This window comes from Symsagittifera roscoffensis, chromosome 1 (genome assembly GCF_963678635.1).
Source record: "Symsagittifera roscoffensis chromosome 1, txSymRosc1.1, whole genome shotgun sequence".
Taxonomy (NCBI): domain Eukaryota; kingdom Metazoa; phylum Xenacoelomorpha; order Acoela; family Convolutidae; genus Symsagittifera; species Symsagittifera roscoffensis.
In genome coordinates, this window is record NC_087062.1 from 94,903,324 (window position 1) to 94,922,803 (window position 19,480).

At 34.4% G+C, this 19,480-nt stretch overlaps 2 protein-coding genes across 2 annotated transcripts in view; both read right to left on the minus strand.

Annotated features, from left to right (window-relative positions):
* Window positions 1-19,480, minus strand: part of LOC134853054 (proteasome subunit alpha type-6-like) — a 354,898-nt gene that overhangs the window by 183,767 nt on the left and 151,651 nt on the right. The gene's annotated exons all lie outside the window — the stretch shown is intronic.
* Window positions 613-5,839, minus strand: LOC134840868 (uncharacterized). Its single transcript, XM_063856825.1, has 4 exons — window positions 4,487-5,839; window positions 4,039-4,176; window positions 2,898-3,056; window positions 613-1,047 (listed from the first exon to the last, which is right to left on the minus strand). The coding sequence occupies exons 1-4, from the start codon at window positions 5,837-5,839 to the stop codon at window positions 613-615; spliced, it is 2,085 nt and encodes a 694-aa protein (XP_063712895.1).

Below are 19,480 nucleotides of genomic sequence, written 5' to 3' on the forward strand. Positions count from 1 at the left end.
ACGTTTACAAGTACGAAGTTCATTTAAATTTTCAATAACTTCACTGCGTATCGTCAGTTTTCCTTTAACACCTTTTTTCGAAAATTAAAAAATTTTTTGTCAATATCAAATTATTTGGCAAATTTTTCTATCAAACAATCCGGTATTCGAAAAAAAATGTTATTAATCTAAATTAAAAAGTGGTTTGAGTTTGCTTTCTCTAGTGGTGACAGTTCTTTTGGTCTATTTAGGGAGAAGTGAAACTGTTGAAAACTGAGAAATTTTGAAAATGCAAATTGTTTCCTAGTTCTACTGTTAGAAATTTTTCGACCTTTTTTAAAACTTTTTACTGTTACACTCAATTACCCATCGTATCCTTAATTTTTTATTTCAATAGTTTGGTCATGAGTCAAAAAGTGCTGAAAAACGTTCAAAAGCTTCGCAATGGGATGAGAGAAGATCCTTTGCCTAACAATCATCAGCCGGAAAATGGCCTTTTTCATACTTATCTTTCAATTTTTACTAGCCATTGCTCTTTAAAGGATTTCAAAAAGATGTGATTTCAAGGTCAAACGGTCTAAATACAAGCCTCTATATTAGATAATTACAAGCAAAAGGGATACCATTAAGAGTCTATAACTTTTTCAGGATATGGTCGAGAATAATAAAATCTTCATCTATGATTGAAATCTTCCGTTTCAATCGTTGTCTGATCAACATCGCCACACCTGACGGGTAGGGCATTTCTCGATGCTCGGGTAGGTTGTTGAACACCACCATTTGCATGTATCCTATATTGTTGTAATCTGTAATCACCATTTCTAGAAGCCTGGTTGAAAACAGAGACCACATATTTTCCATCGTGTGACTCGGACTCGAAAGAGAAAACTGTCTCAGTTTCACTGAAGTTTTGAGAGTGTTTTCTTTCTGCGCGTCTAAGAGAGCAAGCATTTCGTTGCAGACTTTATCCAGTCTCATCGTCATGTGTTTAAGACAGTGTTTCAGATTGCTCAGACTGTTGTGTGTTGCGTCCGTGTGAGCGACCCATTCGTCAAAAATTTTTGTGCTCTGAAAAAAAAAAACAGCTACAAAAAAGTACCCTGTCGTTAAGCGTTTGGAATACATGTGCTTATGCTGATATTTCTGAAACTTTCTTTTTTAATCGCAGAAACTTAATGCTGTTAGATAGGTCCTGTGATAGATAAAACCCAAAACTATGTCTAATAATGAAGCTATTTCATATTTTAAACAAGGATAGCCAGTTAATGTGCAATTAGCACAGAATGTTCCGACCATAGTTTCTTTTTCAAAGTATTTTTTTTCCAAATTAGTGTCGTTTTTTTCGTGGTGTGATAAATGGATCTGAACGAAAACCTAGAAGTTAAGCATAATCGACATTCATAGTAAAATAAGCATAATGAACACCAGTTATTAAAAAAATTACTAAAAAAACCAATACAATCAGAAAAATAATTTTGAAATATTTTTTTTTAAAATTTTTTTTGCAGAAATTTATTGATTTTGAAGTTTTTGATTCCCAGAATGGCGCTGATAAACTAACAAAGTTTTCACGGCTCAAATCAGGCTTAAATTAGCTATTGGACGCCAAACTCTACCTACAAAAACAAACGTAACTCGCTCGCTTTATTTGCTTGAATTTAGATTTAATTTCAAAATGTTTAAACCGGAGATTGCGGTGATTGTTTGTGGTTCCTGATTTTACAAAAAAAATAACAAACACCCGAATACAAAATTAATCCCCATTTTCAGTGGTCAGAACAATTGTTCAGCTCTCATTGGTATTCAAACTTATTCGGTAATTTATATGGGTAAAATTTTTCTATCGGTTTTAAATTTAAAGCAGTTTTTCCTGGATCCTGCCGGAGCCTTAAATATATCCTGCCGAAGCCATTTAAAGAATATTAGGTGAATTTTATTTTGTAAAAATTGAAAAAATTTTCTAAAATATCATTTTAAATTATTTTATCTAGAGTTGGCATACTTTTACCGGAAACAATCGCGAGGGAGTTTTTTGGGGCTTAGGAAATTAGGCGACCAGCAAATTCGACGATCAAAAAAGACGGAATTCGGACAATAACTTGCGTGAAATATGTTTACATACAGACCTAAATTATCTTTTGGCTGAGTAAATACTCGTTGTCCATTTTAGACAATAACTTGCGAGTAAATTGCAAGAAATTTGTTTACAGACTTAAAATAAATGTTGGCTGAGTAAATACTGGTTGACCGTAAATTCCGTTTCTTTACGGTCGTCCAATTTTTTGTCGTCTAATTTCCTAGGCCCCGTTTTTTATATCCGGGATGGATCCGGTGATGTCTCTTAGTTGATACAAAGCATTCCGTCAAAACATGATAGTTAAATTTATCAAATTTAGGAAAAATGAATCGACTACAAACATCCTGTCACTTTTTTCGTTAAAATTTTCTTTTTGGATCACCGAAATTCGACTGAATAAGAAAACCACCCAGCGCATAAATACGCCGCATTTTATTTGATAGTCGAAACAAAAACATTACCTCAATACTGTCAAACTGGCAGCTTTCAACCCTCAGTTTCTCGAAAAATTATTTTGAAAAAATTATCATTTTTCATTGCGATTGTTTCCGAAAAAATGCTTGTCTACATTTGAGCCCAGGACATTGGTGGTATAAGATGTTTTTGGCCAAATATTTTTCAATAAAAAAAATTACTGAAAAAAAATCTAAAAAAAACCACTCCAACTACATTTTTACCGTTCTTTCCTTCGGAAACCGGAACAATAAAGTGGAGTAAGTCCACTTTTGCTGATGAGACAGTTTATTGCAGATATTTATTGCTTCAAATTGAAGAAAAAATTGTTTAAAGATGTAAAAGACATTCAAAATGAAGATGGTATTCATGATGGTGCAAAACATACCCAGATGGCGACATCGCCTCCAGTGATTCTGGCATTGTCTGCTTCCTGCTTTCTCCTGTCCTTGCCCCCTCCCACAGCTCTCCTCTTGAGATCTTTCTGCTTCAGTGTCAAGTGATTTTTCAGCTCCAACAAGTAAGAGAACATATTCTTCTGCACAATCTACAGACAGAAATATACTCTACAGTTTGGGGTGGGTTTTGTTGGGGTCTCCTTCAGTTCCTTTCTTTGGTTCTTTTTTAATATATCCTTTATTTTGGCTGACCAACTGACTGATTAGGGAGGGGGCGTTGCGGGGCGGGGGAGGGGGCGGACGCCGCCTCCTCAGGGATTCGACCCCCTGCCGACCCCCTGCCGTCCCCCTTTGGTATTTTTTACGAAATCCACTTTTGGCCGAACGACCCTAAAATTTTTCTAAAGGCGCTTAAGGCGCCAAAATATACTAACTTTGAGGAAGAGCGCGCGCCAAAAAAACGCGCGCCAATTGGTCGAAATTTTCAAAAAAGTGTCTAAAAAACGCTTTTTTGAACTGTTTATAGCCGAAAATTGTTTGATCAAAATAGGGTGGTTATAGTGAATTGAAAGAGCTCAGAAAATCAATTTGTTCCCCCTGTCTGCAATGCCAAAAAAATTATACTTAAAGAGTAAAGTTTGTCTTTTTAAAAGGACATGGAGTCATACTTTTTGCTTGAATTCTTTCCCTCTAAAATATCCTCATTTCCAAAAAATTAAATTGAGAAAAATCCAACAAGTTCAAATCAACTTCTTCTTCAATGAATTTTATTTTATTTTGAGTTTGAGCCCTTCAGTTCAAAATAATACATATCCGCCACAATATTTATACAATAAAATAATGGTACCAAAGAGAAAAGACATTTGAAAAGGGCATACACAATACGAATGCCTTAAACTGATTTTTCAGGTAGTAGTTAGTTCTGAGCGTTTTGATTAATGTTGCAGCAGTATCAAAATTCTCATATACTGATTCAGCAATATTGCTCCAGACAAACATATCACAGACAAACGCCTTTGAGAAAAAAATCAAACGGCAATTTATTTTAAAAAAACGCCTGAAAATTGGCATGCCAAAGTTAGTTGTGTGGCCATTGAAAAGAAGAGAGCGAAAGTGAGTTATGGCCCATACCCGCAGTTGGTCTATGGCTTTGATGAGGTAGGAGTGGACTGTCATGACCAGTCGGGACGGGTCAATGAAGATGAAGCGTGTCTTGAAGTTGCTCGCTTTCAACTCCGCATCATGCAACTCACGCCAGAGACAGTCGCTCTACCAAAGTGCAAACATAAATACCAATGTCATTCTGCAGCAATTTTTTCGTTTTTTAAAAGTAAGAACAACCACGTTTTTTGATAGACTAAGCTTAACGAGTTCAATTTGATTAAGCCTAATCTCTAAATAAGAACACTGATTTTGAAATTGCGATGATTTGGAATCTCATCAGAAAAAAAAACAATCCAATATCGCCGTTGAGCCAATTTTTAAGCATTCTGTTTTAGTGTTTCAATTTGTCTGAAAAATGAGACACTCTTCGTTTTTTTTGAAATCTAATAAGAAAAAAGTTAAAATTAGTATTTACATCTTTCGCGCCCACTCTGAAAGCAGATTTGAAGAGCATCGACATGCGTCCATGGATACTTGTCCTTCGCACAATTCCTGGCTCGTGTCTCCAAAACTGGGCCTCCTGCTGGAACTTTTCCAGCTCACCGACATCCAAAACACCCATTTCTTCATAATTCTGCACTTGAGTCGCGTTCTTCTCTTTGTCTTTGAACGAAACTGATTTTGAACTGCCAATTTCCGACATGTCAGAACCCTCATTTGACTTTTGACCTTTTTTCCCAGCGCTCTTAGCGTGCTGTCGCTTTGCCCTAGTTTTGTTTTTACTTTGTTTGTCACCTTTGCTGAAAATTCCTTTGATATTTTTGAGAAATCCTTGTTCTGAAGACTCTAATTCACTTGTAGCATCAGAGCTATCGGGGTTCAATTGACCTTGTTGCAGTTTTGTGTCCATTATTGAAACTCTCAAGGCATCGGAAACAGTTGTCTTTCCGTTTTTCTGAACATTCTTTCCAGTACCAGTTTTTCCGGCTTCCGAACTAGTGGCAACGGGAATTGAGTCTACAACCAAGCTCGGAAGCTTCTGTGCCGACCCTAGCTGAATATCTGAGACTGAACTGAATGATGAGTCAAATACGTGCTCGCTTCCCATTCGTAGATTCTGATTTCCCGGTTGTAATCTAGATTCTGAGGTGTCTTCGTATGTTTCCGAATGAGATGATATTTCGCTTTGAGATGAGTCACTTGCAAATGCAGGAGCCGGCTTGTCGTAAGTCGTTGACGAATCATCGCCGACCTTCGATGACCCCGACTGCCAACTGGTAACCCGTCTGAACCTTTTTTTGGGAGCCCGTTTGTGAACTCCTGTAATTTTTCGAACAATTTTTGAGATGCGAACAAAACCGTCGGGGCAATCACCTTCAGCTTTGAGCAACTTATATTTTCCGTCCATTTTGTTGATGTGTTCCAGTGATCCATGCCTTGTTTCAGTTAAGAAATTGCTTGTAACTGACATTTTGGAAACTGACAAAGGTCCCGCACTTCTGAATCTCGGGTAAATAATTCGTATTAACTTACGAAGAAAATACTTGAGTTCTCGATAATAAATATGTTTCAAGTCTAGTTTTTCTCGCACTCTGATCAAATCAGTCAAAACTTGGTAACAGACTGAGTGTCTCAAATGCATCGGCTGTTTTACAAATACATGCAGCATTTCGTAGTCTTTTCGAACAGGCAACTTTTTTGCCCAAAATCGGTAATAGACGCGTAAAATTAGTTCCTTGAACGAATTTTCCAGACATCTGTGCTTGTAGAAGTATGAATCAGTCCAGATTTTGACCGGCCTTGCTTTTTCGGATTCTGTTTGACTCATTCGAATTAACAAAAGCTCGAAAATTTTTGTTGCATAATTCAAGTTCAAATGCTTCAAATCAAGTTTTGACTCGAATGAAACCTGAAAATTTTTTCTTTGTGATCATCAGTTTTTGACAAAAAAATGCGATAAATGAGTGAAAACTTTAGAATGAAACGGGAAATGATTTTTGAATGACATTGAGAACATTGAAAACAAGCAACAAGCAAAATAAATCACTGAAATTTACAGGTTAATGCACAGTTCCAGGATGAGCACAAATTCTGATTAATGGTTATGATAAACCGACAAAAAAAAGTGCGATCAATTTATATACTTTTCTTTTGTCGAAACCTGCACAAGACTTCAAAAATTTTACCATCAGAAGGCTTTTGATACCTTTTCTGGAGTCACTCTTTTTTGAAATGGCATATGAAAGTTAAAAATTGTGTTTTTTAAAGACTTCAAATCTAAGTTTCGATATTAGTTTTGTTATATCCAGTCTTGTGAATTTTCTTAGGCCCTTTGGGATAAAAAACGTGACCAACATTACGAGGCCAAACTGTGCACTGGATAGGAGCAAAATTTTGTGTTTGTATGTTCCTCGATTCCAGAGCCAAGTCTTTAAACATGGCAAAATTTTGTCGGAACGATCAAAGAAAACTAAAGAACAAAAGAAGAACAAAGGGAGCGTCCTTGTTGCGGAATCCGCTTACAATGCACAAAATGCACAGTTTGGCCCCGTAAGGAAAAAGAATTAAAAAATAGTATCAGGGGAAACTTTTTGTTTACTCAAGCACGGCAAACTGTGTTTGATCATGTTGCGTATTGTTTTTTATTGGATTCGAGTGTGTTTTAGTTTTTCTTTTTTGTTTTCCAGGCAAAAACAGGCACCACAAACAATCATTGGAATGGGTCGAATGATATGTCTTTTTAAAGCGCTTTCAGTCGTAATTAATTAATTTTTACGAAAATATCTAACATAATAAAAATTACAAAATTATCTAACTAACATTAACTAATTTTCAAGAAAAAATATCCAGTGTCAAGAAAAACCGGTTTGAAATTTTTAGTTTTTCAACCAATTTTGACCGAATAAAAATATGATAACTTGTAAACGGAAATAAGTTTTGAAAGCTTATTTGGCAAATCCCTGGCAAGATTAATTTTAACAAATTTTATTGATTCTCAATTTTTTTGTAGTTTTTTTAATATGGTCGGAACATTCTGTGCTACTTGCACAGCAACCGGCTAACCTTGTACTTTCTTTCTTTTTTTCACTCAAAATGAGGTTCTAAAAATCATAATCGGAATGCGCTGAGTGATATATCAGATTGAAGGTCTCTCAGCTGTGATTTGAACCACATTAAAAAGTGTACCTCAAAACTGTGAAAAGCGCGTTTGGTCTAGACTTTTGGTCTAATTTCGAGTTATTAATCTAGGCGAGCTTTACTTGGCGATCATTGCTGGTTGATTGCTTAGTAGTCTATCCTAAGTTATAAGTAAGTCTCACCTTAGATCGTCAAGTTTTCTTGACAAACGTTATTGTAGGAACAATAGTTACAAAAAGTATGAATTAATTAATTGGATGAATACAAAGCACAAGGTTATTAGATTAATAAATTGAAACGAACAGCTTTAAGAAATATACCTATGAGGGGTGGATTAATTACTTTTATTTGTTCATCAAAATTTTTTCTTCTTACTTAGGTTGATGATTGTGTAGTACTCTCCAGTCACTCCTGGTTAAGTCCACTTCTGTTGGGTAGTCAGCAGTATTCGTGTCCGTTTCGTCCTTGTGATCCATGTTTCATCGATTTTACTTATCACGATTTATGTTTTTTATCGAATTCAGAAAGAGAATTATTTTTAGATTAGAATTATTTAAGAAGACTAGTTTTATATTTTTGTAAGAGTGAAAGAGAAAATTTATTCATTTTAAAATTAAAGTTGTTAAGTTATAATACTTGCTGCTGGCTGAGCAAAATGAAATACTGAAGATTTCAGGCCAGTCTTTTTGTTCGTTAGTATAAACCGGCGGCTGATTCATATTTAAGTATTCAGGTTTCACCAGCTCCTTTTTTCTCCCTTTCTCATAAAGGAATTTTCAACTAGATTTTCATTGATTTTTTCAAATCAAGTATCTTCGAATTATTAGTCGCTTTTATTAAAACCGCAGCCTTCAGTTTGGTCTCATTTAAAATTCATATTACTTTCTCTGATGCATCATATTGCAAGTGCATATCTGTTTAATCAAAGCCAGGAGAATTCCGGTGCAGCCGGCAAGACTGCTAAATATTTATCCATCTTGTTTCAAGTTAAGGTTAAAAGGTACGTGTTAGTAACCGCTGCCCTTTTAATATACTGAGCATGAAAAACTGAGAAAAAGTGGACGAGTATTTGAAAAGAAGTAGATTTTCAAAAAATTTTTTTATAGTTCTATTAGGAAAATCAGTTAATATCTGATTTAGTGAAAAGAGGTTTTATTTTAAATGGCAAGCTCCAATTTTGAATTGGTCGTTAAATAAACAATAAACAATTTAGACAATGGTCTTTTGTCCGTGTTTTTTTTTTGCGATACTACAATTCACCCTTTTTTCTTAGAAAAATGAGCTGTTTGATTCTTACAGCTACCATTGTGAAAATTAAACACTTTAATAATTTAGTTAGAACATTAAAAAGAACATCAAATAAAATGGTAATGCATACAAGTTTAAGTTAATGGACGCAATTTAATAATGATTTATTTTGAAAAACTTTTTTTTTTGGAGTTTCTTTCCAGCTACTTGATCCACGTAGTAAGCTCTGAGGATCGCTATCTTCCTCTGTGAAGACTCTAGTTTCTTCTGTAGTTTGACTATTTTCTTCTTCTTCGTTTTATTCTTAAAGGTCAGTCTGCTTATCCCATCTGTAAGTTCTTTGATTTCATCTCTCTCATTTTGCTTTGGTTTTAGTTGATTTGAGAAAGCAGTTATAGCCTCAAATGGGATGGTTATCTGAGTTCGCTTTGCTCTCAAAATGTAATCTTGTTCTACTCTTTTCTTTATTTTCCAGAATTTGGTTTCTTCCTTTATTAAATTTTCTGGCTGAGTTATAAATTCAATCGGCATCAATGCCTTTTTCATTGTCGTTGAGTTGACGACATCTACAAAGGATGGCAGTTTCCGCCGGTTGTAGTTCTGTTTTATGGAAAACTCTTAACTGGTTATAAATTGGGGGTTCACCGTATCCAATTATAGTTCTCTGTCTTTTTGTAGTTCCAATCTTTGCTTCAGGCTGGGAAAGTTTCTGGGGTCTTTGTTTTACCCGTCGTCAATTGACATACTAGGAGAGTTTACTACCGATTTCAATTGCCTCTTCTTTCAGAGAGGCAATTTTCTTTTGAACTGCTTGGGTGCGGGGTCGGCATTTCTGCAGATCCAATTCATATTTGGGTCATGTAACATTTTGCTAAACATCAGTATAAAATAAGTTATATATTCAAAATCTTGAATTACATTCGGATACTAAAGTTTATAATCAAACTTGAGTGATGAAGGATTTTGGTAAATTATTGGTTCCTAAATGAGGTAAGTCAACAGCTGCTATTCGTGTGAACAGATTATTTGCACGTGTGGGAAATTGAATCAGTAAAAGAACTTGTCTGTCTAAAATATCGACTAGCTTTTAGTCTATAGAGATACATAATTTTCTTGAGGGCATCTAAAATAGAAAACTGTTGCCTTACATTGGTTTTATAATGTTGTTGTTGGTTGTTGATTGAGGGATTGTTAGGCTAGAGGTAATGCTATTACATGTTCATACTAGTATTCCGTACTAAATGTTATTTTTCGTTGTTTAAGTCTGGGTATAGACCAGGTTCGTTTCGTGAATCTTGTTGCTATAAAGGTATTGCCGGCTCAGATTTCTCTACTATATGTGTCGAAGCAGTGCTCCCTTGGTAATTATTTTGATTAAGGTTTTGCTGTCGTAGTTTTTTTTGTCTTCAATTTCTCATTGCTGATGATTCACGGTTGGAGTTTTCGTTTGAAAAAATTGAAGTAAAAATTGACTGAACGAAAATGTTATACGTTGCACTTAACATTATCTTCCAGAAGCTCATAATACGATTTGTTAGCTTATTTATTTCTAAAGCTTCAATAATTGCTACAATTATTGCTAGCAGAAATTTGAGAAAAAGAACAGGCAAACAAAATTCCGATTTTTTTCCGAGAAAAAAAGGGAGAAACCGAATGTTCCGATGAGGTGATTTAGAGAAAACCCATTTTGGAGAACAGTTCTGGTATTTGTTTTAGAATAGATGTTGATGCTGTGTTATAAATGATGTTATCCCAAAAAGTTTTCAATTGTTTTCGTGTATACATGCCTGCGCGTCTCGAATCGTATACTGGAAAATCCGTAATATGTTCTATATCTTGTTGAGTGACATTAAAGTCTTGAAAGGTATTGGAGCCGGCATTAATGGTACTAAGATAATTTGCCATGTAAATCAAGTTGAAAAAACGTTTGTAGCCACCAACGCAATGTTTTTTGTTGGCAAAAGGAAAACTTTAGCGGGTAATAGGGTCGACAAACATCGTTTGCCCATTATAGTAGATCGGTATTCGATCAAAACTTTTTTCGAGAACATTAAGAGGTGAAACTTTTTTAGGGCAGAAATATTGCCAGCCAACTGGTCCATTGGTGTCCAAGAACATAGAGCGGTTACCAGTTAGCATATATCCTGCAAGCCTGGTGTTTTGTAAAATTAACATCATTATTGTTAGAATTTGTGCTCTTCCGAGTTCATATTGATTTTGTAATAATGTCATTTCGGAATGTCTGAGTTGCTTAGCATTAAAGTACACTATGTAATCTAACTTTGCACCCAGATGAGGTTCGTAATCAATTTCATCGGTACCATCATGGCGCCAAAAAGGATCCCAATTCTTATTGTTACGTCCATCAAGGAAGAATGAAAAATTACCTGATCCCAGAGGGTAGTTCAAAGGTTTCACTCTTATTTGATCGTTCTCATTTATTTGCATTTTATAGTACTTTCCACAATCGTGTCGTTTCTTGCTGGATTTACCAGTGTTCATGTCAAAACCGCCTGAATATGAAATGTACAAGGACCCAAAATTTGTTTTTTATAATGCTCCTGGCCTGCTTCTTGCTGCTTATTGTAAATACGAATTCTCAGATTTAAGCCATTGTGCCGGGTCACTCAGTAAATCAGCGTAACTTATTACCGTACTTGACCAATTTCGTTTTTGAGAAAAAAGTTTTGTGACTGCGCAGTTTTCGGTTATGTCCCATTTGTAAGCATAAGGGTCTAATGATGTTGATTCGCGTCCACCTTCGAGTACTGTGCATGCTAATGGGATACCGTGAGGATTTTGTACTTGTTGTGTTTCTAGGTTCACTTTGAGTTTCTTTTTATGCAGGTGCGTTTCATAGCTATAGTGTTTTACTTGTCCCCTGTTCTTACATGATGTCAAATTGTCGCCGTCTAATGACGTTCCTTCATTTCTGCGATGTAAAATACTTTCATTCATTTTTATAATTGCTTCATGAGTGTATTCATCTTTATTCACAGTGATTTTGTTAATCTTTGCTGCTTTTTCGCATTCTTCTGGTGGTATAATAATTTCATAGGATATCATGTTTATGTTCTCAACGATGGAAGAACGTGCTCACATTCCGCAGTTAAAACGAATGGGAAATGTTTTAATTTTACACATAACTGCAATCATTTTGTTCTTTAAACAGTTGATATACGCTAATTGTGCTATCGGTATTATATAGGTTTACTGGACTAATTCTACATGGAGCATACATTTCAACTTGATTTTAAGCATACATTTTATTTTTCTGCAAGCTTAAACAGTCATAGTGGGTAAATTTGAGAGAATTTGACACGTTTTCCGTATCATCATTCTGTAGAATGACAAGAGGTATAATTGTTGAAAGAAGAATAATCAGTTTTATCATTTTCGCGAAGTTGCTAAAAATTAGCGAAAGTAAATGTTTCGGTTGATTTTTATTGAAAAAATCATTTAGTCTGAAAAAATGACTGGTTTGATTGACGGTTACGTGTGGGGTCATAGTATAAATAACCTTTTACATCCATATTGATGACCCGGGGATTACAAAATGTGTTTTTAAGTTTTATTTAGCTTACACTATTAGAGAATATTTAGTTGAATCCTACTTGCTAGAAGCTGGGTTGTCGCCGACGTCTCTGAAGTCTTGAGTTTGTCGAGCCTGTTTGAACAGATGGCTGTCCATTTTGGAGCTGGTGTCTTGATGTAGATGGTATAAATGATAAGTCATCGAGGTTATTACCATTCTATCATATGAATGAGGAGGTGTTGAGGTTATTCTTCTTTGGGCTAATCTTGGCGTACGTGGCATTTTTGTAGTGTCTGTGTTATGTTCTTGAAACCCTGAGTCTTTATTTGTAAATGTTTTTTCTTGTTCAGTTTCATGCAGTTCTATATTTATTTGTCGTCTATGGCGTATTTCGACAGGTAAATAACCTGATGAACCCATTGGGTTTTGAAATGATTTGTTGATTGGTGGTGTATTGACAGTTTTGTTCCTTGATTGCATTAGGTATTCAGAGAAGAAATTATTTGATTGGTCTTTCAAAATATAGTCATTCACTAGCTCCTTCGCTTTTTGTTCGATGCGCTGTCTTTTTTTATAGTTTGATCTGAATCTAGTTGTATCTCATAGTTTACATTCGTTACTTTGCTTGCTATTGTATATGGGCGTGATCGTAGCTCTTGTATTTTTTTTGATTCGCCATGTTCTATGGAATGTTTTTCCATGAAAACGCTTTGATCGACTTCTAAAGGTTTTCCTAGTTTATATTTGTTTTATATTTGTGATTTTTTTTGCATTGAATTCAAGGCTTTTTTTGTAAGATGTATTATAAATGTATTTAAATTAGTTCTCTCGTAAAAGTAGTGAAGTGTTAATTTTTGGTTTTAATAACGGTTGTATAATTCAGTTTGATGATGTCCGTAAAGAAGATCTGAGTAATGGGAGACTAGCACAGAATTCGGAGTTGCACGTTAATTCTGAGTTTCGAAGTAGTCCTAGCCTTAAAGAAATCAGTATGTGAGGTTTTTGTCCGAAAACATTTTCGTATGGTTTTAATCCAGTAGTTGCGTTGATAGTGGTGTTATGAGCGAAAGCGAACTCCGCAGCTAGATCACTTCAACTTCCTTTTGCTTATTCAAAAAACTCTGAAATGTGTTCCTAGTTGTTTGTTTTGTATTTGAATGATTAAAATGCGATTCTGGTAGCATGTGTTAATCCTAGTTCATGAAGCCAACTAGTAAAATCTTCGTTCATAAAAGCCGTTTCTTTATTATAGACCAGGTTTTATGGAATACGAAACGTGAGAAGGAAATTTTTCTTAAGTTTTTATTGTTTCAATGGCGGTAGTGTTAGCTACTGGATATATTTGGAGGAATCGAGAAAATGAATCTACTACCAGTAAAAAGTGTTTATTTCCGTTTGATGTAGGATAAATCGGTCTTTTAAGATCTGTGTGTTCAGTATGAAACGGAACAGGTACTGTATCCGTCCATTGTTCTAAAAGTGCTTGGTTTAGATTGTGACGTTTGTGTTTATTTTTTTGACAGTCGGGGCATCCTGCTATTAACTGGGTTATCCATTTGTACATACCTGGCCAAAAAAAAATCGAATAGCATTCGCAATGGTTTTGTTTTTTTCCCATATGACCTGCTAATTGATCTATATGCGCCAATTCAAATGTTTTTGAAAAGAGGGACAAAAGTACAAAAGTACACAGATTTTAAATTTTTTACTTCAATTTTTTTGATGGTTGTTCAAAGCAAAGAATATTTTCTTTTAAAATAAGTTTTCAAATTTATTTAGATATGAAGATAAACCTCTTGATTGTCTATAATGTATGTTTCTTGAGTCTTTATTTTTGTCTCTTACTAGTTCGTTTATTTTTTTAATGACTGCATCGGTGTCTTGTTTTGTTCATTGGCAATTAGATCGGTGTTTAAATCTTTACTTTTTCCTAGGGTGTTGAAACGTTTGAATATCTGAGTAAAATTATCCTTGTTTGTAAGTGTTTCGTTAGGCAGTTGGGTTGCAATTTTTTTTTCTTGTTTATTGGTTAATTGTTTACTTAAGGCAATTTTATCGCTTAGAAATTATTCTTGAATAATTTCATCATGTTTGTCAATCGTTTCAAAGTATTATAGATCGGACCGGTCTTCAATATTGTAATTTGACGTTTAATCCCTAAATTGGTTTGAGTTATTGTCTCATTCGAATGACAATTCCAAATAATTATGATCCAATTCTTCGTTAGTTACATTTTTATTCGGTATTTTGTTTTGAATCATTCCAATTTGGTTGATAGCTGAACCTTGTATAAAGCAAGAACGTATATCAGTTAGTGAGAAACTTGTTCTTTTTTATTTTCTTTGGATATTTTTATTAGTTTGTCATTGTTAATGTTGAATCTAGTTATACCGTTCTTGTTTTGTTTAATGACAGAAAAAAATTCGTCGCTGGTTCCCTTGTTGTCATCATGTACTATAAAATATTTTTCTCGAGGCCATTTTTGTCGTGGAATTTTCTTATGTTTTAATTGGTGTTTGCATAAATCTTTAGTTGTTACGTTTCTGCTTAAAATAACTGGGAATGCTAGGTTTTTTCCTTCGGTCCAAAAAATTTCAAATTTCAGGATTGTGATATAACCAATTGATATCTGATATCTGAAATATCTATGGGAAAATTTATCTCTTCTACCCCAAAGGTAAACCAAAGCTTCGTGATCAGTATATAGATATATTGGATATGGTGAACCTAATAAATTGTGCTCGTATGTCTGAAGAGCTGATACGACACCACAATGCTCTCTAGCTGTTGTTGACATTTTTTGATCTTCTTTAATATGTACTCATGAGTTAAAGGCTATGATCCATTTCCCTTCGGGGAATTCATGTACCAATATTGAACCTATTCCTATTGATGAAGAGTCTACATGTACATCGAAAGGATATCTTGTGTCTGGTATTGCCAAAATTTCTCTGCGCTAATTCTCTCTTTTGTTAATTAAATCGTTTTTCATGATCTGGTTTCCATTTAAAAATTGCATCATTCCGTGTCAAATCATAGAAAAGCTTTGAGTCTTCACGTAAATTTTATGTACATATTAAAAAATTCTAAACAACCTAACACTCTCGTTAAACTCTTTTGTTTTCTGGCGATTTTAATATTTTGAGATCATCTGCCTTTTTCTTTACTGGTTTTATGCCACATGTTTCCGAATGAGATGATATTTCGCTTTGAGATGAGTCACTTGCAAATGCAGGAGCCGGCTTGTCGTAGGTCGTTGACGAATCATCGCCGACCTTCGATGACCCCGACTGCCAACTGGTAACCCGTCTGAACCTCTTTTTGGGAGCCCGTTTGTGAACTCCTGTAATTTTTCGAACAATTTTTGAGATGCGAACAAAACCATCGGGGCAATCACCTTCAGCTTTGAGCAACTTCTATTTTCCGTCCATTTTGTTTATGTGTTCCAGTGAGCCATGCCTTGTTTCAGTTAAGAAATTGGTTGTAACTGACATTTTGGAAACTGACAAAGGTCCCGCACTTCTGAATCTCGGGTAAATAATTCGTATTAAATTACGAAGAAAATACTTGAGTTCTCGATAATAAATATGTTTCAAGTCTAGTTTTTCTCGCACTCTGATCAAATCAGTCAAAACTTGGTAACAGACTGAGTGTCTCAAATGCATCGGCTGTTTTACAAATACATGCAGCATTTCGTAGTCTTTTCGAACAGGCAACTTTTTTGCCCAAAATTGGTAATAGACGCGTAAAATTAGTTCCTTGAACGAATTTTCCAGACATCTGTGCTTGTAGAAGTATGAATTAGTCCAGATTTTGACCGGCCTTGCTTTTTCGGATTCTGTTTGACTCATTCGAATTAACAAAAACTCGAAAATTTTTGTTGCATAATTCAAGTTCAAATGCTTCAAATCAAGTTTTGACTCGAATGAAACCTGAAAATTTTTTCTTTGTGATCATCAATTTTTGACAAAAAAATGCGATAAATGAGTGAAAACTTTAGAATGAAACGGGAAATGATTTTTGAATGACATTGAGAACATTGAAAACAAGCAACAAGCAAAATAAATCACTGAAATTTACAGGTTAATGCACAGTTCCAGGATGAGCACAAATTCTGATTAATGGTTATGATAAACCGAAAAAAAAAGTGCGATCAATTTATATACTTTTCTTTTGTCGAAACCTGCACAAGACTTCAAAAATTTTACCATCAGAAGGTTTTTGATACCTTTTTTGGAGTCACTCTTTCTTGAAATGGCATATGAAAGTAAAAAATTGTGTTTTTTAAAGACTTCAAATCTAAGTTTCGATATTAGTTTTGTTATATCCAGTCTTGTGAATTTTCTTAGGCCCTTTGGGATAAAAAACGTGACCAACATTACGAGGCCAAACTGTGCACTGGATAGGAGCAAAATTTTGTGTTTGTATGTTCCTCGATTCCAGAGCCAAGTCTTTAAACATGGCAAAATTTTGTCGGAACGATCAAAGAAAACTAAAGAACAAAAGAAGAACAAAGGGAGCGTCCTTGTTGCGGAATCCGCTTACAATGCACAAAATGCACAGTTTGGCCCCGTAAGGAAAAAGAATTAAAAAATAGTATCAGGGGAAACTTTTTGTTTACTCAAGCACGGCAAACTGTGTTTGATCATGTTGCGTATTGTTTTTTATTGGATTCGAGTGTGTTTTAGTTTTTCTTTTTTGTTTTCCAGGCAAAAACAGGCACCACAAACAATCATTGGAATGGGTCGAATGATATGTCTTTTTAAAGCGCTTTCAGTCGTAATTAATTAATTTTTACGAAAATATCTAACATAATAAAAATTACAAAATTATCTAACTAACATTAACTAATTTTCAAGAAAAAATATCCAGTGTCAAGAAAAACCGGTTTGAAATTTTTAGTTTTTCAACCAATTTTGACCGAATAAAAATATGATAACTTGTAAACGGAAATAAGTTTTGAAAGCTTATTTGGCAAATCCCTGGCAAGATTAATTCTAACAAATTTTATTGATTCTCAATTTTTTTGTAGTTTTTTTAATATGGTCGGAACATTCTGTGCTACTTGCACAGCAACCGGCTAACCTTGTACTTTCTTTCTTTTTTTCACTCAAAATGAGGTTCTAAAAATCATAATCGGAATGCGCTGAGTGATATATCAGATTGAAGGTCTCTCAGCTGTGATTTGAACCACATTAAAAAGTGTACCTCAAAACTGTGAAAAGCGCGTTTGGTCTAGACTTTTGGTCTAATTTCGAGTTATTAATCTAGGCGAGCTTTACTTGGCGATCATTGCTGGTTGATTGCTTAGTAGTCTATCCTAAGTTATAAGTAAGTCTCACCTTAGATCGTTAAGTTTTCTTGACAAACGTTATTGTAGGAACAATAGTTACAAAAAGTATGAATTAATTAATTGGATGAATACAAAGCACAAGGTTATTAGATTAATAAATTGAAACGAACAGCTTTAAGAAATATACCTATGAGGGGTGGATTAATTACTTTTTTTGTTCATCAAAATTTTTTCTTCTTACTTAGGTTGATGATTGTTTAGTACTCTCCAGTCACTCCTGGTTAAGTCCACTTCTGTTGGGTAGTCAGCAGTATTCGTGTCCGTTTCGTCCTTGTGATCCATGTTCCATCGATTTTACTTATCACGATTTATGTTTTTTATCGAATTCAGAAAGAGAATTATTTTTAGATTAGAATTATTTAAGAAGACTAGTTTTATATTTTTGTAAGAGTGAAAGAGAAAATTTATTCATTTTAAAATTAAAGTTGTTAAGTTATAATACTTGCTGCTGGCTGAGCAAAATGAAATACTGAAGATTTCAGGCCAGTCTTTTTGTTCGTTAGTATAAACCGGCGGCTGATTCATATTTAAGTATTCAGGTTTCACCAGCTCCTTTTTTCTCCCTTTGTCATAAAGGAATTTTCAACTAGATTTTCATTGATTTTTTCAAATCAAGTATCTTCGAATTATTAGTCGCTTTTATTAAAATCGCAGCCTTCAGTTTGGTCTCATTTAAAATTCATATTACTTTTTCTGATGCATCATATTGCAAGTGCATCTGTTTAATCAAAGCCAGGAGAATTCCGGTGCAGCCGGCAAGACTGCTAAATATTTATCCATCTTGTTTCAAGTTAAGGTTAAAAGGTACGTGTTAGTAACCGCTGCCCTTTTAATATACTGAGCATGAAAAACTGAGAAAAAGTGGACGAGTATTTGAAAAGAAGTAGATTTTCAAAAAATTTTTTTATAGTTCTATTAGGAATAAATCAGTTAATATCTGATTTAGTGAAAAGAGGTTTTATTTTAAATGGCACGCTCCAATTTTGAATTGGTCGTTAAATAAACAATAAACAATTTAGACAATGGTCTTTTGTCCGTGTTGTTTTTTTTTGCGATACTACAATTCACCCTTTTTTCTTAGAAAAATGAGCTGTTTGATTCTTACAGCTACCATTGTGAAAATTAAACACTTTAATAATTTAGTTAGAACATTAAAAAGAACATCAAATAAAATGGTAATGCATACAAGTTTAAGTTAATGGACGCAATTTAATAATGATTTATTTTGAAAAACTTTTTTTAGAGTTTCTTTCCAGCTACTTGATCCACGTAGTAAGCTCTGAGGATCGCTATCTTCCTCTGTGAAGACTCTAGTTTCTTCTGTAGTTTGACTATTTTCTTCTTCTTCGTTTTATTCTTAAAGGTCAGTCTGCTTATCCCATCTGTAAGTTCTTTGATTTCATCTCTCTCATTTTGCTTTGGTTTTAGTTGATTTGAGAAAGCAGTTATAGCCTCAAATGGGATGGTTATCTGAGTTCGCCCTGCTCTCAAAATGTAATCTTGTTCTACTCTTTTCTTTATTTTCCAGAAGTTGGTTTCTTCCTTTATTAAATTTTCTGGCTGAGTTATAAATTCAATCGGCATCATTGCCTTTTTCATTGTCGTTGAGTTGACGACATCTACAAAGGATGGCAGTTTCCGCCGGTTGTAGTTCTGTTTTATGGAAAACTCTTAACTGGTTATAAATTGGGGGTTCACCGTATCCAATTATAGTTCTCTGTCCTTTTGTAGTTCCAATCTTTGCTTCAGGCTGGGAAAGTTTCTGGGGTCTTTGTTTTACCCGTCGTCAATTGACATACTAGGAGAGTTTACTACCGATTTCAATTGCCTCTTCTTTCGGAGAGGCAATTTTCTTTTGAACTGCTTGGGTGCGGGGTCGGCATTTCTGCAGATCCAATTCATATTTGGGTCATGTTACATTTTGCTAAACATCAGTATAAAATAAGTTATATATTCAAAATCTTGAATTACATTCGGATACTAAAGTTTATAATCAAACTTGAGTGATGAAGGATTTTAAAAAAAAAATGTTAAGTTTTATATATAACAGGTGGAAAGTATAATCTTGTGATTTCACACAAACCCACCACGGAAAACAAATGAAAAAAGGCAATCATGGTGATTTTCTACCAGAGGAAAAAATAAATAAAGCACTTTAAAACACTGAGTTAAGCTCAAAATTGAACTTGTGTAGC